A 24,376-nucleotide genomic window follows, 5' to 3' on the forward strand; every position below is an offset into this window, starting at 1 on the left:
TACAAACTGCTGCCTTAACTGAACACTTTGACCTGAATGTTTAACAGCAGAGGTGGGACCAAGTCATTGTTTTGCAAGTCTCAAGTAAGTCTCAAGTCTTTATCCTCAAGTCTCAAGTCAAGTCTCAAGTAATGTCAGGCAAGTCAGAGTCGAGTCTCAAGTCACTGGTGTAAAAGTCCGAGTCAAGTCACAAGTCTGAAACTTTGAATTTCAAGTCCTTTCGAGTCTTTAAAAAAAAACAAAAAACGAAAAGGCATGTTGCAGTTATATGCTAAATGTAAATATTAGACCATGTAATTTTAAAATCTGTGTTTTTCTCAACACATGACAAAATAGTGAACTTAGAAAATATACACAAATTGTGAAATTGCACCTCTTTAAAATGCAGCTCAATTAAACCTAGCTCCAAGAATAATTTTCACCGACAGTTCTGAGATAAGCTGCATGTTATTCTTGGATGCGGTTGTAGGACCAGCTTTAAAATCGCATGACAAAAATATCATACATATTAAAAAAAAAACTGTATCACCAACGTAGCCTGGACAACATTTGCTAGTTAGATGAAGTCAGCTATCTCATCGTAGCATATTTATATGCATATTTATAATCATACGGTTCTTGGAGTGAGTGCATACACTCATGAAGTTTAGTAACTTCAGGTCACTGCAACAAGCCCAGGTACAGTTTACCGACGGATGGGTACAGGACCTTGAAATGCACCGTGTAGAACGAAAGACCATCGTACGTATCATAAGTTTACCAGTCTCACAAATTGTCGTCATAAATACATATTCGTTAACCGTTTATTAATAGGACCTTTGAGCTCAACGGTAATTAATTAGTAGTGGAAATAATTTCTGGTACCCATCACAGAAATGTAGCAGTGACAACAATATTGTATGCTGTAATCGTACTGGGCAATTAGTGATACAAAAAACCTGTTTTATCCTGTGAATAAAAGTATATGTTTTTGTCAATGTACCATAATAACAGAAGCGAAACGCAATATTGTGTCAGGACAATTCATTATTTATGCACAATAAACAAAGGAGCATAGCGCGACAATTTCTGTTCAGCGCCAGACTTGCTTGTAACCTATATCACTAATTATGTTATGAAAATGACGTATTAACTACTAAAAAACACTGACCTTCGTGTAAATGCTTGGAGCAGACTAACCTGTGAGCTGGAGTGTTCTGGGACGTTATATTTGATCTTTGAATGGCTGCAATCCAGGCCATCCGTCACCTGTTTGTCACTTCGGAAACATGGCTCGAACGATTTCTCTTCAACGACGTAATCCGATAACAACCGATCTCTTTACCCGTCGGCTTCCCGTGGCTGTCATGCGACCGGCTATTGCAGTTAATAATACAACAGCTTCTTGACATTTTTGTGTTTCTTTTTATCGCTGTATAACTGATTTTAATTGAAAGCCTGCGTGCGCTAGTACCTCTTGCCACGAGTTCCCAGAATCCTTTGCGGTTCTACCCGTGAATGACGTCACATTTTCAATCTCTATATAATATGCATGTTAAATTTTATATTTGGGGTAAAATATCAAGTCTTTTCAAGTAAACCGGTTCAAGTCCAATTCAAGTCCCAAGTCATTGGTGTAAAAGTCCAAGTCAAGTCACAAGTCTTAGAACATTTTTTCAAGTCAAGTCTAAAGTCATAAAATTAATGACTCGAGTCTGACTCGAGTCCAAGTCATGTGACTCGAGTCCACACCTCTGTTTAACAGAGCCTCACCTAGAATCATGAAGGGACAGGAGGCAGCTGTCATTACAAAAGGCTGGCCCACCAACAAGAGCAAACCAAAACCACTCACGACCGCTAGACTTGTAGAGAGAACGCCGCAGAACCCCACCCACACCTTCGTCCTCACATTATCCAACCTGAAAAAACAAACTCATATTTTATTTTATCTTTAAAGTAATTTGTCAAATATACATTCAATGACAGGCTTGGCTGTTATGTTTTTCTGACCTCCAGCAAGTTATGATGGAAAATGTGATGGCAATAGAGTAGGTGATGGAAAATAAAGAGATGACAGAATCTGGAGATTTCTCAAATTCCCACTGCATTGACATTGAGGTGGAGTATGATACCTAGAAGATTGGAAAAAGAATGAGCAGGAACAATCTCACCAAGTGGGAGGATAATAACTTAAACACAAAATGTGAGTTCTTACCTGGAGGGAAGGTGAGGAGCTATTTGACACCAAACTAATGAAGCTTTCCAACCAAAGGTCATTTTTTGTTTTGTTGCCCTCTTTTAAATAGTAATAGAGTTGTATAGCTTTAGCGCTTTCAACAACTGAAGTGTCTCCTTGAGTCACACCCCCCAGACTTGTATACAACGGCAAATTTGTGTTACCATTGTGATACCACGGGAATGTCAGTGTGACAGCTTTTATATTTTCGGCATTGTATTGAATGATATCTAGAATGATGTTTGAAATGCAGTTTTTCATCACCTTAGCACAGATGCCCTCATATTTAAATGATTCCTTGTCAAATTCTACCAACATGTTCTTGATTTTAGAGTCCAACATGAGGATTTCTTCAAGCATTTTAACAGTCAGAATATTAGTCTCGCTTGTAGCTATGAGAGTGGCATAGTTTCCATCTGTGGTCTGCCGCAAACTTGAAAACATGGAATCATCTTCTGGAAACATTTCACTGAAGTACTTCCTCTCTGTCTTGGCCGGTCCATTAAAAGGTGTAAACTCCTCTTCAATATTGTTGGAGATTCTGTCCTGAGTAAAATAAAACCCGCTTCCCAGAGCTGCAGAGACAATAAGGGGGGCAATGAGGAACCACCAGGGATTGGATCCAACAGATTTACCCATCTTCTTAAAGAAGCTCTGAAGGGGCTTTTCTATGCAATCCATGCGACATCTGGCCATAGCTGCAAAACCTGGCTCCTTTGACAGGATGATAGAAGCTCAAAAATATGTTTTGTGGATATAAATCGGTTGCTCCTTTGTTTTCAGAAATGTTCAAACTATCGTCACAGGCTGCTGTCAGAAGCATTTACTGTGCCGCACATTCCTGTTTGGCTCCATGTTCTTTGTTGCAGTTTCTTTTCAGCAGATGTGGTTTGAGGAAAGGCTCACTCAGTGAGCTTGTTCAGGAAGAGTCGCTTTCATACGGTTCATTGGTTCTATCTCACTCTTTGCTAGAGTTTCTTGTTGCTTAATCCTGTTGTATCACAAAAAAAATCATCTTTGGAATCTGTAAAAAAAGCAAAACACTTCAAAAAAAATAAAAATAAACGGAGAAGAGCAAATTTCAACTAAAAAGATTTCCCAGAGTGTGATTAAAAAGAAGATGCACTAACAGCAGACCAAAAAAACAGATGAGCTCTCCTGAGCGCTCAACACCACCACACCTCCTGAGCACTCATTTATATAGAGTGGGGAACTGCTGCCTCCTCCTTTTGGTTATACTATAACCATCTTGGCATCATTTTTTATTTCAATTTCATGACACTATTACAATCCATTTGTAACTTTCTGAATCCAATATTTCTAAATACATGCTTACAGCATTTCTTTTTAAGTGCTCAAAACCACACATAAGCTAAATATGTTGGTAATAATATGTAGATCACAATGACCTCACTGAGTACTTGACGGTTTCCAGTATGTTAGTACAAAGTTCAGTGTGGTTATCAGTGCCAATGACGGGTTATGGACAATGAGGATATAAACGGATGGGAAAAAGACGCTCTTTCTCTTGTAATCTTATCAGTCAGATGACACACCTCATATAATTAACCCAGCAATGCAAATGCATCATACTCGATGCATGAGTTTTTCAGACTACTTTTAGTTTACCAGCACAGCTTAAAACAGTGTGATTTCTCTCCCCTCAAAACGCCTAAATAATTTGCACAAAAGCAAATATGATACAAATCCAAATTCATATATGTAAATTTATATTTAACACCTTTTTCATTTTCATTTTTCATTGGCCAGGTTCAAGAAACACCCTAGTTTTTTCTTTTTTCTTTTTAAAGACGAATTTTCTGACTATTTCACAGTTCAAGCATCACAGCGTTAACTGCGGCAAACGCAACCCGTTATTATTCCCCCACAACCCTCGGGCGATACCATGTCATGGTTCGGGTAACGTAAAAGTTACACAAAGGAGGGCCTTTTAGGATTGATGGAAGGAAGCCGATGCACAAAACAAAGACATGTTGTGCTCCATTATGTGACTCTTTATTTAGGCACTTGAAAGGTAACCCCACCTGAAGGCAGTCATTTCCTGTGGTTGTGGTTCCATGCACTAATTTCAGTTCAGCCTGAAGGGTAAGCTGGCCCATAGCAGAGCAAGAACATGTGTGTAAATACTAGAACTAACAAAATCAAACATTTAACTGTTAAGATCGGGAGAAATCCCAACAAACAGGAACAAAGATGCATTATTAAAAGCTTTTATTAATAGCTTGTAACAGAAATTAGTTTCCAATCTTTATGTTTAACTCACTTGTATTTGACACTAAATGCATTTGCCTTGATCAGCTTTTCAAATCCTGGTAGCATTTAGTTGGTTTTAGGGGATGCTCATTTATGTAAGTCATGAATAACTTGCATAGTGTAAACATATATTTGCATTTTCTTATTATTTCTGACCAAACACCAATTAAATGAAGTAACGTAGGTGAAACTCACTCTAGAAAAACTAGATTATTGCTTCTTCTCTGCACCACCCCTGCAAAAAATCTTGAGAACCCCTCATTTCTTTATATTTTAATTCAAAGGAGTTTTAAAGTGCTCTTGAGCAATAGTTCACCGGGATTTCTGAAGGTCTTTCAAATTGTTTATTGTTTGTTAAACGATATAACACTGGTCTATGGATCATAAACCTTTAAACCTTTAAAGGTCATAAAAAAGCATAAAACTAACTTAAGTAAGCAATTTTAAATTGTTTGTCTAGGCACTTTGTTATAAGCTGCCTGTCACAAAAGCCATGGGAACATCCACAAAATGAAGATAGCACAATTATGACAGACATTAAATATTATTTTGAAAACTCATGCAAAGACACCAGATAGGACTTGAGAGATGCATCCCACACTGCTAATGAAACGGTGTGGAATAAGTTTGACAGAGAGCAGAAGAAAAGGCAGCCAATATCCAAAGAAGAGCTTTGAATGTCCTCCAAGAAGCCTGGGGAACTATTCGACTACTTAAAGAAATGACAAGAGAGCTGCTTCACAGAGTTCAGGCTGTGTTGAATAATAAAGATCAAGGTTATTGGAAACGTACAGACTCTGATTTTTCTTTATATTCTGTATTTCCTTTTTTTTTTTAAATTATATTTTTATTGAAAGAAAAAAAAAGGGACTTATTACAATAAAGTGCATTGACATTGTTTAGTCGAGAAAAAAAAAGGAAAGGAAAAAAAATAAAATTAACTCATTGGCTTGACAATGTGTTACATAATGCAGCATGTTTAACTTATTTACAAAAACTACATTAGGTACATATTATGAAGTTGAGGGTCAACCTAACATTGTACGATACATGGGAGATACACCAAAATACACCAATTCAGGGCTGGTCTTACCTAAATTCAGGGCGGATGGGGGACACAAAACTAATCCATTTATTCCATACTTTGTAAAATTTGTCTTTCCGAATTTTTAGAAGGAATGTCAATTTTTCCATTTTAAATATTTTGAAAACCACATTAAACCAATCCTCAAGTGTTGGCGGAGTTGGATTTAACCACTTTCTGGTTATTGATTTTTTGCTGGCCGCTAATAACGCTTGTAAGAGTTTTGTGTCCCCTCCCCGGACCGAGTCAGCAACCAAGCCCAGGTACAAATTTACAAAATTGATGTCAAATTTTATCTTAAAAACCTCACACAAAGTCTTATGGATTCCCAGCCAGTAGTTTTTTAAGTTAGGGCAGTCCCAAAAGATATGATAATGATGTGCCTCTTCTGATCCACATCTTCTCCAGCATTCTGCTGTCCCATTTTTATATTTAGTCTGATGAGGATTTTTTAAAAAATCTAATAATGTTCTTCCAACAGTGGTCTCTCCAAGATAGAGAACTTGTTGAGTACCAATGAAAATTACAAATCCTCTCCCAGTTCTCGTTTGTTATACCCATCCCCGATTCCAATTCCCATTTAATCTTAACATTTTGAGTAGTATCCTTCCTTGCTTGAAGGAGCACATCATATAGTTTGGAGATTGCCTTTCTCAGGGAACTATCATATGCTAATTTAACTATCTTAAAAATTTCTGACTCGACCATATTCAGGTTTGAGATATTGCAGTGTTTATTAAAGTAATCCCTCATTTGAAGAAACCTGAAGAAATCTACTTGTCTTAAGCCGTTTCTTATTTGTAATGACTGGAAACTCTGTAGTGTCCCTTTATGTGTGAAGGAATGGAATGTTGTTAGTCCACTGTCTATCCAAGACTGAAATCTATTATCACTTTCATTTGGTTTAAAATCTGTGTCATAAGCACACCATCTAAATACTTTTAATATTCGTTCACTACCACATATTTCAGTCACTTTATTCCATATTTTTAAAGTGTGGCTAATCCATGGTCCTTTATTTTTTAAACGGTCTGCCAATTTTTTTATCCGCAATTGAGGCTTGTAGTTGGAATTTAGGGGTTGTATTGAATTCTATGGATTTCCACTTAGCTTTCAAACTCGGGTTACACCATTGCAGCAGGGGGATGACCTGAGATGCATAATAGTAGTATTGTAAGCATGGAAGCGTTGCCCCCCCCCCCCCCCCCCCCCCCTTTTGCCTTGCTTAACTGTAAAGATCTAAATTTAATTCTTGGTTTTTTCCCATGCCAAATAAAGTGCGAAATCCATTTGTCCCATTCACCAAACTGTGTGTGACTTACTTCAACAGGCAAAGTTCTAAATAAATAGAGGAGTCTTGGGAGTACATTCATTTTCACTGCTGATATCCTTGAGTTTAAATTTAAGAAAGGCACCAAATTCCACCTATCTAAATCAAATTTTATGGCCTGTGACAAGGGACCATAATTTACTTGTGATAGATTAGAAATATTCTTAGTTAGAATTATTCCCAAGTATTTAAGTGTTTCAGCTTCCCAATTTATATTATAATTATCTCGTAAAGTGTTAGATGCTGTATAGTTTAGTGTCATTACCTGTGTTTTGTTTAGGTTTAATTTATAACCTGACAATTCCCCAAAAACAGATAGAGAGGACATCAACTCCTCAAATGATTCTTCGGGTTCCTTCAAAAAGACCAAGACATCATCTGCAAACATTGCAACTTTTTGTTCTTCCCCAGCAACTACAATACTTTTAATTTTGGTATTGTTTCTTATAAACTGACCAAGGGGCTCAATATAAAGTGCAAATAAAAGTGGTGAGACTGGACAACCCTGCCTGGTCCCTCTTTCTAGAGTAAATGATTCAGATAAATCTCCATTGACTTTCACGCGAGCCCTTGGTTTATCGTAAAGGGATTGTATTATTAAAATAAATTTATTGTGAAAACCAAAAGTCTTCAGTACCTTATAAAGAAAAAGCCATCTGACTGAATCAAAGGCTTTCTCAGCGTCCAGTCCCACCAACATTGCCTGGACCCCATCTCTGTTTATTTGTTCAATAACATGTAGGGAACGCCTTATGTTGTCCATTGTTTGCCTTTGTTGAATGAAACTGCACTGATCCAGGTCTATTATGTCAGGTAAGATTTTTTCTAATCTTTGCTGTAAATAGTTTATAATCCAAATTTAATACACTAATGGGTCGATAACTGCTACATTCTGTCCTATCTTTACCCTCTTTGGGAATGGTGGAAATAACTGCTTCCTTCCATGAGGGGGGTAATTTACCCTTTTGCATGATCCAGTTGAATGTATTCAATAGAGTAGGAAGCAAGTCCTCTTCAAGGTTTTTATACCACTCTGCAGTGTACCCATCCGAACCCGGGGTCTTACCTACTTTTAATTTAGATATTGCCAGGTGAAGTTCTTTGGTTGTTATTGGTTGGAGTAAACTTTCGTTTTGGAGATTCGTTAAAATTGGTAGTTTTAATTTGTTCAAAAAATTATCAATTTTTATTTCATCCGTTGTTTGTGGTTGGGTATACAGTTCTTTATAGAACGACTCTAAGCTCTCTTGAATTTTCTCTAATTGATTTTCCATTATCCTTGTTTGAGGATTTTTTATTTTAAAAATTGTGTTTTCCAATCTCTGTTTACGCAGTTTATAGGCTAAGACTTTAGAGGATTTGCTTCCTATCTCATAATATTTCTGCTTTAAAAAAAATAATTTTCTTTTGAGTTTCTTGTGTATAAATTTCATCAATTTCAACCTGTATTTTTTTTATTTCTTTTTTTTTCTCAGAATTACTTTTGTATCCATCTTCCCGTTGTAGTTGTTTTAACTTTGCCTGAAGGTTGACAAATTTTTGAAGCTTTATCTTTTTCAGATGGGAGGTCATTGAAATTATTTTTCCTCTCATTACTGCCTTTAAGGAATCCCATAATATGATTTGCGACACTTCCCCGGTATCATTTAATTCAAGAAAATCCTTTATTTCTTCTCTTAACTTTTGTTTTAGTATGGGATCGTTTAATATGGTTGAATTCAGTTTCCACAGCACCTTCCTTGCTTTCTTCTCTAAACTCAAAGACAGTGAAATAGAGCTATGATCTGAAAGATCTATCGTTTTAATTTGACATCCCTTTACTCTAGTACAATCATTACTGAACATAAAGAAATAGTCTATTCTAGAGTATAGGTCCTATGGGGGCAGGAGTAGTGGGTATAGTCCCTGCTTTTAGGATGTAACTCTCTCCAAACATCAATTATCCCCAATTCCTCCACATATATATATATATATATATATATATATATATATATATATATATATATATATATATATATATATATATATATATATATTCTGTATTTCCATGTATGCTTGCATATTTCAATAAACTGCTGCAACATTTTCATAGCATAATACAAGGAAATTAGAACCTTTATCAGGAGAGCTAATATATTTTATACAAGTTCTTTGCCACTTTAAATAATTGTTAGAGAATCTTCATACTTAAAAACTAAATAATTTAGTATCAACATAATAATAATATTTTTTTGTGTTTCATTTTCAAATCTCGCGAACACCGGTGACGTCGCGCGTCGCACTTTGGCCGGAAGTTGCGTGAGCAGTAGACTATCATCGGAACTGATAGCCGCCTGCTATCCTAAAACACAGTAAAAAAAATATCTGTAAAATCGTTTTTAGTTAATTCAGAGTCAAAGGTAAACTAACTCCAAGACAAATATGGACGACGATGTGTTGACGACTCTGAAGCTGTTGATAATTGGTGAAAGTGGCGTCGGAAAGTCCAGGTTTGTCTGTGTTTTAGCGAGCTTAGCAGCTAGCCTGTTGTGAATGTTGACATTGTTGTGTAAGTTTCTTTCTCGCTGCCCAGTGTTCCAGCTTAACTGGTTTTCATGGTGTCTGTTGATGCCAACATTTCAGCCTGTATTCACAAACTTCAGATGTTCCTGGTAACAGATTAGACACATTTCTGAACATTTTAGAAGTAGATTTGAAGTTTAAAAAAAGACATATGCTCGGGGGTTGCAGTGAGATTTGGCAGGTTAGGGGAAAACTACAAATATCTTACATAATAATGTCTACTCTGAGCTTCAGAAGGCTTTCTTTGTGTACAGCCTGGGATCAGCTGACCTGTCCTATTGCAGGTTTGGATTTTTTTGTTTAGTTTTTTCCCTTTGTGAATTTAACCAACTGTATTCTACAATATAAAGGCCCACGTTACAGGAGCCTTGTCTGCTTCCAGCCTCTAGCCAGTATAAATGCGGAATTTGCAAGTGTTGATCAGCTCAAATCCAAAGTGATATCTCCTTTGAGAACCAAACCCTATTATACAGCAGCTGCATTGAAATGCAAATGAGCACTCCATTTTTTGAGTGTTATTTCAATTAATTTCAATTTAAAAAAAAAAACGATTCAAGTACATAATATTAAGTTAAATCAGATTTTTTTTAAATCACCTGACTATGCACACAAGTAAGGTTTTACAAGATTTTCACCAGGAGGCCATACTTTCAACACTCTCAGGAACTAACAGTTCAATTACGTGTTTCTCTCTGATGATATCTGTGTTTTTACTCGGGAGCTAACCTAGCACAGTCTGCCCTGCACCAGTCCAGCACCCATTACTGTAAACAGCACCACAGCACTGCACATAGCCCCAGTTTAGCCAGCACCTACTGGTCAGTATAAACTCTAAATTGCCCAGAATTATAATCTTATGATTATGAATTTGCTTCTAAAAACATGTCAGAGTATTTAATGTATTCAGATGTATCCAAATAAGTTCAACAGCACATCATGTATAGATCCATGATTTGATAAAAAAAAAAAAAAAAAACTCAAACAAAACAATTAAACTTCTTGGAAAATGCATCTACTGTGTCATTAGCTTGCAGCTAGCAGTAGGGGTGGGCAACAATGAAATCTCTGACGACATAGATTCCAAAGAAATTCTGAACGTTTTATTGATGGTTGTAAAGTAAATGGAAGGCCATCTTTTTCCAACAAACCGCTGTCACTGATAAGCAGTAGCAAATGTAAGCACAAAACTAGGGCTGGGCAGTGTTTGCCTTTGTAGCTCTTCAGGAGCTGCACAATATGGTCACATATTAAAAGAAAAAAATGTTTTCTACCAGAGATGACTTGGGTGTCTTGGGTCAGGCTTTTTAACCAGTTGCTGAATAATCAATTCTCCAGAAAATAGCGTCACCATTCCCAAAGGACCCACCAACCTCTCTGCCCGAACAGTAGGAGTAAATAATAAATAAATATTAAATAATATAGATTTTTAAATGCGACTTTATTCCTTAATGTTTTTTCTCCTGTTAGCAGCAAACAATTTTACAACAGCTTTGTTGTTTTATAAACAATAGCAAGACACTGACTCGGTACTCGCTGACCTCATATCAAATTTGTACTAATTTTGAATTCTGTTTTTGTATTTAAGCTTTACTCTCAAACCATAAACAGCACTTAGTCTGCAGCTGAAAGAATACAAACTAAAACTGTTGGGAGCAGGTAATGTCCAAAATCATCTGGAAGCGCCATGTTTTCACAGAGTTTTTTATTCACGGCAGTCTCTGCTGGGGGAATCTATCTTATATGTGCAAGTTGTTCAGAATCAGAATACTTTAATAAACCCTAAGAAAATGATGTAAGCCATTGTTAAGCCATATCTTAGTAAAATCAAAATTGCAAAATGCAAACTGTGCGTCGCATTGTTAGGGAACTGTCCGTGTTTTAATTTGGTGATTTAGAAATGTTGTTCTACATAATTCTAATCTGCTGATTAGTCTGTTTCACACTGCTGGAAACACAGAACACACACTGAGAATACCTGTTCAGTCAATAAAATTAATTTCTCTTTGGTCTGCGACAAGCGGAAGCAATTTCCACGTTTCCTTTGTTATGGTGTGGGACTTTAAACCTTAATATTTAAATAGATTTTTACCACATTTTTACCACGGTCTGATAGCGACAGGCCGTGGTAAATATGCAGTGCTGGTCCTGTTGGACATGACTGCTGTATTTGACACAGTGGATCACGATTTGCTGATCTCCCGCTTACAGCACTGTGTGGGAATTTTTGGTTCGGCACTTGTGTGATTTAAGTCCTATCTTTCAAATAGGACCTTTTGTGTTAAGTTGGGATCCGCTTCATCCTGTGTGGCTCCTCTGCTTTGGGGTGTGCCTCAGGGATCTATTCTTGGGCCATTATTGTTTTCACTGTACCTTTTGCCTCTTGGTGCGATTTTCCGAAAACATAAAGTGTCATTCCATCTATATGCAGATGACTGCCAGCTTTATTTACCTTTTAGTCATTCTGATAGTCTCCCAAGTCGACCTCTGCTTGACTGCCTTAGCGATGTTAAAGCATGGATTGCAAAAAACCTTTTAAATTTTAATGATCGGAAGACAGAAGCGATCTTATTTGGCCCAAATCGTTTTTTCTCACGCTCCAGATGTTGATCTTGGAGCTTTGACTTCCCAACTAAAGAATTCGATCACAAATCTCGGAGTAAAAATTGATTCTGCACTTACCTTTGATGACCACGTAAACGGGGTGGTAAAATCAGCATCCTATCACCTCAGACGTTTAACGAAGGTTAAGCCCTTTCAGTGTTATTCATGCCTTTATTACTTCATGTTTAGATTATTGCAATTCTCTTTTAATAGGGGTTGGGCAGGGCACTTTGTCACGCTTGCAACTAGTGCAAAATGCTGCGGCACGATTTTTAACTGGCAGAGGGAAATTTGACCACATCACTCCGATTTTGGCCTCTCTACACTGGCTTCCAATTGAATTTAGGATCCGTTTTAAAGTCCTTTTATTGGTTTTTAAATCTCTAAATGGTCTGGCACCTGTTTATTTGTCTGACTTGTTGAAGCCCCATGTCCCCACTCGTTCCCTTCGGTCAGCTGAGCAGTTGTTGCTTTCGGTCCCAAAGTCACGGCTGAAACTTAGAGGAGACCGAGCGTTCGCTGTTGCAGCGCCGATGCTTTGGAATAACCACCTCTCCATATTAGACAGGCTACATCAGTGCCAGTTTTAAGTCCTTATTAAAAACCTATTTTTATTCCCTGGCTTTTAACTCTGTGCGTAACTGACATTTTTATTAATTTTGTTGCTATGTCTGGTTTCTTTTATTTTATTACTATATCTATATTTGTATTGTACAGCACTTTGGTCTACCAGGTGTGTTTTTAAAGTGCTATATAAAGAAATGATGATGATGATGATAACACTAAATAATTTTATGGGACATTCATCTTCTCCTTTTTGCAACAGTGCTGCATTTTACTAGTATATTTTTATGATCTTTAGAGGTTTTTATCACCATTTTATAACATTACTGGAGTAGCTGACGCTTCGAGATAATTTTCTGTGGAAGAACAGTCGTATGATCCGTGAAACGCCCCTTTGCGATAGGTCAGTACCATGCCTTTCATGTGAACTTAGTGAGTTGATAGTCAGCTTTGTGTGACCATTTATCACTATCACTTATGTTTAGATGTCTAGATAACAGGATGACACCATATTTGTAGAATATGGCCCTGATTGTACTGTGGTACAAGTTTATTTATAACAAGTTTATTGTTTCCACCTTAAGGAAAGTCGTTTTCTTGCATATTTGCTAAGCACTGTTTTTTTTTTAATTTATTTTTTTAAGGTTCAGAGGCTGACATGCAGCCCTTGCTCTCATACATATCTTGGCGTGCACTAGGAGACGTAAACACATGGCAGAGAAATGGTGTTGATGTTCTTATATCATGTAAAAGATTTACATGGTCATTATCACAGTATGATATGATAAGAAGTCACAGCTAGCAGGCACACTATGTGCCAGATTATCATATTTTATACTCCTCTAAAGGTGCTATTCTCGGGTTACTTCCTTAAATATACAGCCCTTTTTTATTGTCTCCTGGAAATAACTAATGCAAAAGTGAAAATAAAGTGCCTTAACCTTATTATGCGCAAAGCAATGCCAGACTGTTACCTCCTATTAAGTATGAAGCTGCCAGTGCTAAAATGCAATGATTGCTAGTTAACATGGGCTCAATGAGCAGCAGGTGTTAATCAGCTGACAGTGTGAACGAGACAGAGCTGCAGACTAACAGGAGAGATGAGGAAAGTGCACAAGTTCTATTAGTAAACGGTTGTTTGAACAGGCTGTGAATGACGCAGGGCTGATGATACTCTGGGCACAAAAGGTGTTATGTCTGTCAGGTAAACATGCGTAGGCCAGTGTGCACTAAAATACCATTACAGTTGCACAGAAGCTTCTCTTCAAAACACAACGAGAAACTGCAGGTGGCCTTAACCTACCACTGCACCCCTGGCAGAGCGAGAGGCTTGTCTGTCAATTAGATCATGAAGTACAAAGTACTCATGTTTGGGGGGAAAAGTAGTTAAAATTCTGGTGCCTTTACAATCTTTTGGCATGTGCCCACTTGTCCTTTAAATCATTTTCTAACAATTTTAAGTCAGTTAAGTTACTGTTAAAATCCATGTTTTCATTTTTGTTTTTGTAATGTTACCTTTAGATCAGGGGTCGGCAACCCTAGGCACGTGAAGGGTTAACTGATGGCACGACCATAGCTGGACTGGCCATCGGGCATACCGGGCATTTGCTCAGTGGGCCGATGGTGATTTTTTGTTTTTATGGGCCGATGATTTTTATTTATTTCTTTATTTGTAACGGTATAAGCAATGAAAGGTGGTGGACTGGCCAGATGCTGGCCGGTGCGTAAAAATAACTCAGTTGTTTGGTGGCTATGGCGGAGCTTCCACAGATTCAGTAACATTAGCAAGTGGTGGAGGCCAGCAGGTGGATGAAGGAAAGGGGAGGCAGGAGGAGGAGAGACCCGAGGCGGCCACCGGTCAGGTGTCAGGTGAACTGAACTTCAGGTGAGAAGTTATGACCTGCAGTCTATCTGGGTCAGATATGAACCAAGTTTAGGTGGAGTTTATTTTCGTTGTGCTGACTTTTTACAGTCAGTTACAATAACTCGTACTGTGCACTAGCTAGCATGACAGAGTTTCTATACAGCTGGGTGGATGCTATGATGTTACTGATAGTGAACTTTATTTTATTCATAAGGTTAGTAGAGTTGCCAACCATCCCGTATTCAGAGAAAATATTATGTGTTTCATATTGAGCTGAAAAGGAACACAGTTTATCCTGGACTTTAGCTAGAATGAAAAAGACACAAAGCTGGAGTTACTCTGTGTCTTTGCTGCACAGCTGCCTCTTCTTCTCTCATTCTCTCCCCTCCCTCTCCTGTTGCTACTTCAATCATGCAACTGATCAATGATCAGCTGATCGGCTTTTCTCTCTTGTTTCTTTACGCCAGAAAGAGGAAACCGGCAGATGTGGCGCTAAACAACAGCAGCACGTTTAAGCTTGATCAGCTGTTGTTAGAATTTATTTAATATTACCTTCTAGTATCAGCTGATGTTTGCTGGAGTCACAGCTGTAAAAGCTGCTGGTCATGATATCGGTTTGGATACATGAGGGAAACATGAAGATGAAACCAGGAGATGTCCTTACTGAATCATCAGAGCTGAACAGGTGATGGAGAAACAGGTTTACCTTTTAGGTGACATGAATGAGTTGAAGGGAAGTTATGAACTGTTTCTGAGAGGCAAATAACACCAGGATCCTTTTTTACGTAGCTGACAGCTGGTAACTGTGCAGGGGCGGATCTAGCAAAGTTTTGCCAGGGGGCCAGGTAGGGCATTAGCAGGGAAGGGGGGCACAAAGAAATACTTTTCTTTCTTATTCGCATTTAAAATGTCTAGCTTTTAATAAATAATTATCTGAATCTTAAACCAAAGTTTTTATCTGATGTAAAATGTATAGAAATCATACATATACCAACAAGATTGTACATCACTGTCACAACAGCATCTGTTTTCATTCAAAGGCTTTATGGCTTTTCCTGTAATACCTGGTGGGCCGGTCTCTAGTCAAAATGCCCGAGCCGATTTTTTTTGTCCAGCCCTGGGCACGACACGCAGAGAATTAATCTGAGAAGGTGCAATAAAAAATAAATGGCTGCGCCAGCGCTGCACATTGCAAATTAGCTCGCATAGACACATTAGTTGTGCCGCTTCTTAATGACGGTATCTTAGCTAACAACCCCAACTACCAGATTCAACTTGTAATTGGCTAAAAATAACTTAGCCTACCGGTGAGAGGGACGTTGTTAGCTTTCCACATTCCGACACTTCAAAAGTTTCAGGAGATTTCCGCTCAGCGCAGCATCAGCACCGCGGAATTACACGGATACATCCGTAGACTCGAGACAGAATTCACAATGCTTTTTTGGGACTTTCAGGTGTATGGACCAATGTTTTCTTTTCTGATCAAACCAGAAAGCTTTAATGAGCAGCTGGGTTTGTCTTGCATTAACTGGCTGAGTTAATGCCAGTTAATGCAACATCGAAGCAGCTGGAATCCACAGCTGTGCGTGTTCATGCAGCTTGCATTATCACCTGCTGGACATCATCCTGACAAGTTTAACTGTCTTCAGAACATTGCAGAGGCCTTATTGACAGTATTTGGCTCTGCATATCTGTGTGAGCAGATTTTCTCTCACATTAAGAGTGTCCTCAGGTAGCCGTCTGAATATTGGACACTCGGAGACCTGTGTCTTGTTATGGATAAAAAAGTGTCTTTTTTTGTTTCAAAATAGCTGATAACTATTCGCCGATAGCTGCCAACATCTGCAAACAAATATAATCCTATAAAGTGGTTCTATATAGTGTGTAATTGTTAATATAGAGTGTTATTAAATTTATTGCTAATGCAATCATATGGCACATTGACTTCTGAGATGGCACTCATCATCAGAAAGGTTGCCTACCCCTGCTTTAGATTATATTATATTATATAGGTCTCATGTTGGCACAGATCGTACTTTGATCTCAGATTACTGCCTGAAATTTACAGCACTTATTTACAACTTAATTGAAACAAATTAGTCTTTGAAAAAGCTTACATACTTCCTTAAAAATGTTTGAGCTATTTCCATCCTGACTGATTCCCTGCTCCCTCTTTGTAAATCACCTCGTATCACTTTGATCAGATAAGTTGACCTGTTGAAAATGGCGACTCTGGATGCAAATTCTTGAACACAGAGACTGAAAAATATAATGAAATCTCGCCAGTTAACATTGAAACCACTTAAGTGTTTTTGGTCTTTTTCTAACCGTTTGCTTGAAGTATTTGCTGCTAACAACCCTGTAGTATTGCTAATCTTAAGGGCCTTCCTTTACACACAGACGTAGAAAATTTGTTTGAATGTTTCGTGAGCTACACATATTCTTAATGCAGATGCTCACACTGTCCATTTGATTTGATAGGATTAATTTTTTTTTGCTGCAAATAAAAAAAATCTTATCAATCAGACCGCTGCATTTGGCAACGAGTACGTCTTACTTCAAAACATGTACCGGTACTTAATTTGGAATTTTGTGTTGCAGGTTTAAATTTTTTGTTTTTTGCACCTTGCCCTGTGTCTAAAGGCCTTTACTCCTGCAGTTTTAAAGCTTTCCAATATTTTTTTTTGCTGAAAGGTGTCAAGCGCTGTTAGCATTTTCAAGACCATAAAGTTATTGCGATCCTGTGGCCCTGCTCGAGGGAAACCTGTTCAAAGCTACGGCTAGCTCACAATAGCCTGTTGTACTGGATGAACTGCTCATTTCCATTTTATCTTTATTACAGTCTGCTCCTGAGGTTCACAGAGGATACTTTCGATCCAGAGCAGTCTGCCACAATAGGTTTTACACACTCACACACGCACACACATATATGAAAACTACTATTGATTTTAAACTTATAACTTAAAGATTTTTTCTTTTTTGTCTCTTATAAATGATCAGGTGTGGACTTCAAAGTAAAAACACTTGCAATTGATGGAAATAAAGCTAAGCTCGCCATATGGGTAAGACAGAAGTTTTTATTCCTGTTGTCTACATTTCATGTTTGGGGGGGGGGGGGGGGAACACGATGAAGTAAAACGTTTCTCCACAAGATGGTGACATGGTACAGCCAAAATTGAAGGACGTAGGTGGTATTCCCAGTATCCAGTAAAACCATGCTATGCACAATGAATCCATAACCTAAGCCCCATACAGAGAAGTGCTTGAAATTTCTTTCTAAAAAGTTATTATTATTGATATTATTATTTTATCTGGTCTCAATAAGAACATGTGTGGGAGGTTTATAAAAATTGGAAAAACCTAATGGCCTCTGTTTTTATGTGATGAGGGGAAAAGTAAGGTTTATATTGCATCTGTTGTTAAAAATAATGCAGTGTTCTTGGAAAGCGTTGTCCCGGGCATTCACATAGACGTTACTGTAACACAAAACACCTAGGGTACCATTGTCCCATTCCCTGTATGACTCCAACTCTTTCTCCCAATGGCAGCAACACATCAGGCCATGCCACAAAAGGGAAAAAAGACACAGAAAAAAAGATCAGAACCAGCTCTGAGACTTGGTCTCCAAACTATTCACATCCCAATCAGATTGAGCATCTGCCAGAATCCATATGGACCCTGTCCTGCAATCACTGGGACCTAAAGGCTTTGTTGTCAACCTTCACAACTAGAAGACACACACGGGGTCAAAGGTGGAATGGCAGCAGATCAGGGATTTAAAGAGTATTAGACAGTTTTATTGTGGTCCATCACTTTATATTAATAGTGTTGTTTTCCAGTCAAACTTGATAGAAAAAAAAAAAGATTAATTGTTCCTGAGGCAACAGCAAGCTCACATTGTGACTGTCCGAGTGGAACTTATCAGAAACACATGGTCTGTGAGGTCGGATGCTGGGAATTGGCTGCTGTGCCGCTGGCCTTAAAAGTTTGGTATCAGAAATCTTTTGCCGCTTTTATTTTCGTAGGACACAGCTGGACAGGAACGGTTTCGCACTCTGACACCCAGCTATTACCGCGGCGCACAGGGAGTCATACTTGGTAATTACCTGTTCTGCAACATAAATCAAGATCAAAACAGACCGATACTGGCAGTTGCATTTCTGTCAGTGCTGTTATAGTAATGTAATGATTTTCTCCAGCTCCTTCTTACTCGTCACGTCTTCCTTTTTTCAGTGTATGATGTCACAAAGCGTGACACGTTTACGAAGCTCGAAAACTGGCTGAACGAACTGGAGACCTACACAACACGCAACGACATAGTGAAAATGCTGGTTGGGAACAAAATTGATAAAGTGAGTCACTTTTACAAATCCTTTTACATTGCGCTCTGGTTTTATGAATCCAGTTCATCCTATATTGTTTAATAGTGCATTTTGTCTGTGAAGGTTCTCAGTCATCCAGGTCATCATAGTCTAAGGAGCTGGGAAAGAAAAGCGTCTGGACTTTTTAAAGTTTCCTCGAAGACGTTTCACCTCTCGTCTGAAAACCTTTTTCAGTTCTAAGAGCAGATGGTGGAGATTTCCCACGACATCCCAGTGTTCTTCAGACCCAGCCACACACTCAGACAAAAACTGGTTCATCCCAAACACAAAACTTCCAAACACATACTTAACAACGTAATATATGCTGCACAGAACAGCGAGGAATGCTCAAACCTTTACATTGGAGAAACCAAACAGCCACTTCATGAACGCATGGCACAACATAGAAGAGCCACCTCGATGGGACAAGACTCAGCTGTCAATCTCCATCTAAAAGACAAATGTCACTCTTTCGAGGATGCCAATGTTCACATATTGGACAGAGAAGACATATTGTTTGAAAGTGTGAAAGAAGCCATCTATGTCCACTGTGAACGACCATCTTTGAACAAAGGGTGGTGGCTTACGGCACCAACTGTCTGCCATCTATAATCCAGTTTGGAGATCCCTTCCCAGACACCTTAACGCCCCCTCACATCCTGGCCTTCTGACCTCAGTAAGGCTACGTCCACACTAATGCGTTGTCGTTTGAAAACGCATCGTTTTCTCTCCGTTTCGGCCTCCCGTCCACACTGAGACAACGTTTTCGCTGATGGAAAACGCAGCGTTTTGAAAACGCTCTCAAAAACGCATACATTTCAAAACAGAGCTTTCGCGGATCAGTGTGGACAGCAAAAACGCAGACTTTTGAAAACGATGATGCATGTTAGTCATATGATGCAGTCATGTGACCACTTCACATAAGATAGCGGAGGGCATTATACCTCTTGGAGACACTCCCATAGGGCTTAAACTCTGGGACTCTTCACCAATTACCCCTTAGAACTGAAGAAGCTTCTCGGATGAGAGGTGAAACGTCTTCAAGGAAACTTAAAGAAGTCCAGACGCTTTTCTTTCCGAGCTCCTTAGAATAGTGCATTTTAATGAGTGTTGCTTGTCTTGTGTTGTACTTTTATGATGCGTACACAATTCTCCCTCACCATTCGGGCAAATGACAAATGTTTATTTATTTATTTTTTAATATTCAGGACGACCGCGAAGTGGACAGAAACGAGGGGCTGAAGTTTGCTCGGAAACACTCTATGCTTTTTATCGGTGAGTTTCTGTGTTCGAGTAACGTCATGCTCGTTTAAAGTAAGAGAGGCATAAAATGTAACTTAAAGCTATTAGAATTTACCGTAGTGCTGCTTAAAAGTCAGGACTGTTAGTGCACAGCTGGAACAAGCCAAGACATCATTGAGTTAGTCATGCGTGTAGTTCAGATGAGATGAGCTGTGCTGTTTATACTGCTCGCGCATTTCTGAGTCTCTGCTGTTGAGAGACGCGGCCACTCAGACGAGCTGCATTATGATTAAAATCTAGCCAGCTTTCATTTATCAAATCCATGTCCGCACGTGTTCCTGATTCTCCTCTCCAATCTGGCCCTCTCTGGTAAATTAGGTTAAGGTTTGTGCAGAGTTTCCATTTTAGAACGGCCAATAAGGGGTTTTGAAAAGGGCAGGGCAAGAAGAATCTGAAGCTTTCATCTGCAGCAAGGATGTCTTCATCCTGATGGATGACTTCTGCTTTTATGAAGTCATTTTATACTTTATTAGTCATGTTTGTCAGCTGACTGATATGTTTAGTTTTGGTAGCATGCTGGAAAATGCTCACATTTACTTTATTTACTGATCTCTTAAATTCTTCCCTTACACAGAGGCCAGTGCAAAGACCAAAGATGGCGTCCAATGTGCCTTTGAGGAGTTGGTAGAAAAGATCCTCCAGACTCCGGGGCTCTGGGAGAGCGAAAACCAGGGTCAGAAAGTTCGGCTGGGAGACCAGGAGCATGCCAGGCCTGGGGCGTGCGGAGGATACTGTTCCATACCCTGAAATGAAAAAGCACAGACGTGAGAGGACTGACTAGTGACAGGAAACGGAGAGTGAGCGAGAGGTGGAAGTGGATGAGCACCTTTTTATTTGTCGGGAGTACGTCAGTCGGTCGAACAGACACTGCTGTTTGCACACTTCCTTTTCCATCACTTATATATCACTACTTCCTGTTTAAAAGAATCACGCAGAAAAAGAGCCTCGTGTTTGAGGTGGGTGTTTTAAATTAACCACGTGGAGTATGAGTCTGTCATCCGAGTATGTATGGTTTGAATTTATCTTGGTGGCTCAGCTGTACATTAAGACTTCAGGTTACACAGTTCTTTCAGCGTGGACCGATTTTGTGGTTAGAATAGACAGCCTGTCAGATTTTAATCTAAGAAATTAATTGAAGTCTCCTTCATCTCTAAACAAATCTCACCTTCTATGTAGCTGCAAAGTACAAAATCTTCTGCCATACATATATTAGGAAGCTTTATTAAACGCATACTATAGCATTGGATTGAGGATTAGGGTGGGAAACATCCAGGCTAATGCAGGTTTTCATTTCAGTGCACATGAGAACACTGTGAATTCTCAAAAATCTAACCTTTTCCAATGACACCCCAACCACCACCCAGTTACTGACATCAGTTTGTCTTTTCTGTTCACTCGTGTGTTGTCTGTTTGTCTATTATGTCGATTCTCTGCTTCAGACTATTTAGATGCCTTCAAACTAATTGATTTCCTGTGTTTATTCCTTTTGGCGTGAAAATGTGCAAGAAAAGTGATCAACTTTGTCTTGCAGGATTTCCTGTAACCGAACCCATCTCTGTCTTTGCATGCGTGATCTGGACGGTAACTTCTAGAGCTACAAGTGTAAAGTTTACAGTACCACGAGCTCTTGCAATAAAATGTACCTTTTTATGCACTTGAGCTCATAGATTGTTTTTTAATACTAAACTTTGACCTTGTGATCTTGTTTTCGCATTTATTTTGAAGGATTCGTTTAGTGTTGTCCAAGTTTATTGAAGGTATTTCATACTTAACATAGCTGTGTTCTTTCCCATCTTCAGTATATTATGAACTTGATGTGTTTTTGCTATTTGTTTCTGTTTTCTCGATAAAATATTATGTTGAACTCTTCGCCCTGCTACACCCTTTCTCTCTCCCCCCGCTCCCCCATTGCTTTTGCTGTGCATCTGTTTCAATCATATAAAGTAATATGTTAAATCGATATCTGCCTTAATATCGAGATGCATTTGCTAGAGTTATGGTCAATTAACGTTTGAATTGTTTCAAACTGAAATAAATGACAAACCTCAAGATGCCGTCACTCGTGTCTGTTGTTTAATGGCCCTGTGGGATCTGCCTTTTAGTTTCCGTGTTGTGTAGAAGCCCACCTAATCAAAAGCAGGTTTACAGTGGAAACTTCAAGTGAGGCGCTCTTTCCATAATACTTTGTTGATGACTAGCCTCCTGCACATGTAAGACTGAAAACATTCCTTGCAACAAAAAAAAAAAACAAAAAAACAGACCAAAACTGGGACGTGTGGAAAAATCCAGTTAATCATGTTGTTTAAAAAAAAAAAGTTCCAGTATGTGATTACAAGCTTGATGTCAGGATGTCCCCAGATGCAACAGGACGAGACCTCCTTCTGAAGCCTGAAGGGTACTTGGTATTTCCATTATTTATTTTCTGCAGCTGATCGTGTGTGGAGGAAATAGAATTCCTGAAATGTCATTCAATATAAAATAAATTAAAAACATTTGTGAATGTTTCATTGTGATCTTTGCTGTTCCAGGAAAATGAAAAGGTTGATTTTTAAAACAGAGAGCACATCTATTGAGAGCAGCTTACGTTATTATTCCATGACACCACAGTGGCAATTCCATTTGAAACTTAACAAAAACCTTACATTCGAGCTGCTTGGGTGGGGTCTCTGTGTACATTGCTACTACAACATTACTATCTCTCTGTAAATGGTTATGGGGATTTGTTAGCTATAGAGTTATATACAAATTTGTTGATGGGAAGTGGTGCTATATAAATAATCTCAAAGGGCTTCATATTGTAAGGTAAAGAACCAACAGTAATATAAGCCCAACAATCACGCAAACCTCCTATAAGCAAGCACTTGGCGAAAGTGGGAAGGAAAAACTCCCTTTTAACAGGAAGAAACCTCTAGCTGAATGTGGCCCAGGCAGGGGCACCTATCCATCACAAATGTTGGCAGTGAGGGGAAAGAGAAGAAAACACAGAGACACACTGGGTGATGTGTTTCTGGTAACTTGTTCAGTGTCTGTTCTTTTAGCACAAACTAGCATCTTTAGGAAATCATACATGATCAGCTCTTTGGATGCTAAGCTCTTCCTTGTTCACTAAATAGCTGCTATCCATGTCTAGTGTGTGGCCAGTACTCTTCAAGAACATCTACTTATGGTTTGGCTAAAACACTGAAGACATGCATCATAAGGTCAAAAACAATGAGTTAAGTGAGTTCAAAGAGCTCCAAATGCTGTGGTTTCATCACTGTGAAAACACGCATTCACATCAGACAATGGAACCATTGTTTTTAAAAAAGTATTAATATGGCAGCTCCAATATGTCTGTGAAGGTTCTCAGTCATCCAGGTCATCATAGTCAAAGGAGCTTGCAAAGAAAAGCATCTGGACTTCTTTAAGTTGCTTATTATCTTGCTTATTCGCATGATAAGGTGGGGCCAGGTTTCACAATGAACTCACCCGAAACTCTGGCTGATTGGGACCCACACCCAGTTTCACACCTTGGCTCAGGGGATTAGAGGATCATCAGGGGGTCCTTTTGTCCCTCTGTGGGGGGATACTCCCACTAGGTTTATATCTGGGACTCTCCACCATTTGACCTTAGAACTGAAGAAGCTTCTCGGATGAGAGGTGAAACGTCTTCAAGCAACTTAAAGAAGTCCAGACGCTTTTCTTTGCAAGCTCCTTTGACCATGGCAGCTCCAAGTTTGTAACAGGAAACTAGGATTTGGCCCATGTCTGTTTCTAGCCTTCCCTCCATGTTCCCTCCAGGAACTGTCTCCCTGGGCCACTATAACACTCTTCTTCCATCAGTACAACCCTTTTAAAATCCACTTTGTGTAACGATGCAGTAAAACTTCACCACGTACGTCTGCACACGTGAAAACTAAGACTAAATACAGCTCAGCAAAACAAACTGTGCATAGAAATTACTCTAAGCACACGACTATTCAAAGGATTTCACATTAGGTTTATTGAAATAGCTGCTGTCAAACATTAGCATTGGATGATGATCCAGTCTCTTGGAAGTTAATATAACTTACTGCAACAGAGGGGGGCATGAGGAACACAGCAAAAAACAGTAACAACTAATAAACAGCATTAGGTTAGTGTTAAAAATGGTTACAAACATTAAAGTTAATCAGCATTACAAAACAAAGATCTCAGAGGCTGTACATATATATATATATATATATATATATATCGCAAG

At 38.7% G+C, this 24,376-nt stretch overlaps 2 protein-coding genes across 2 annotated transcripts in view; one reads left to right on the forward strand and one right to left on the reverse strand.

The window, feature by feature from the left end:
• ptchd3b (patched domain containing 3b) overlaps positions 1-3,378 on the reverse strand; it is a 5,247-nt gene extending 1,869 nt beyond the window's left edge. Inside the window, exons 1-3 of the mRNA XM_080907162.1 lie at positions 2,195-3,378; positions 1,990-2,111; positions 1,753-1,898 (exon numbers count right to left, since the gene is read on the reverse strand). Of these exons, the coding sequence (XP_080763288.1) occupies positions 1,753-1,898; positions 1,990-2,111; positions 2,195-2,911 (985 nt within the window). The 5' untranslated portion in view covers positions 2,912-3,378. The remainder of the gene's footprint in view (positions 1-1,752; positions 1,899-1,989; positions 2,112-2,194) is intronic.
• A 5,817-nt stretch (positions 3,379-9,195) lies between these two features.
• Positions 9,196-22,211, forward strand: rab18b (RAB18B, member RAS oncogene family). Its single transcript, XM_080861179.1, has 7 exons — positions 9,196-9,392; positions 17,337-17,392; positions 17,495-17,556; positions 18,520-18,592; positions 18,728-18,846; positions 20,064-20,130; positions 20,732-22,211. The coding sequence occupies exons 1-7, from the start codon at positions 9,325-9,327 to the stop codon at positions 20,902-20,904; spliced, it is 618 nt and encodes a 205-aa protein (XP_080717305.1). The 5' UTR covers positions 9,196-9,324; the 3' UTR covers positions 20,905-22,211.
• Positions 22,212-24,376: the final 2,165 nt, after the last annotated feature.

This window comes from Rhamphochromis sp. 'chilingali', assembly GCF_963969265.1.
Source record: "Rhamphochromis sp. 'chilingali' genome assembly, chromosome: 16".
Taxonomy (NCBI): Eukaryota; Metazoa; Chordata; class Actinopteri; order Cichliformes; family Cichlidae; genus Rhamphochromis; species Rhamphochromis sp. 'chilingali'.

What these genes read in the sequence shown, in the direction of transcription:
- rab18b (XM_080861179.1), top strand. Translation starts at nt 9,325, where the DNA reads ATGGACGACGATGTGTTGACGACTCTGAAGCTGTTGATAATTGGTGAA. An exon ending in AAGCTAAGCTCGCCATATGG is followed by an intron (nt 17,557 to 18,519) that starts GTAAGACAGAAG and finishes TTATTTTCGTAG; the next exon opens with GACACAGCTGGACAGGAACG. An exon ending in CGCACAGGGAGTCATACTTG is followed by an intron (nt 18,593 to 18,727) that starts GTAATTACCTGT and finishes TCCTTTTTTCAG; the next exon opens with TGTATGATGTCACAAAGCGT.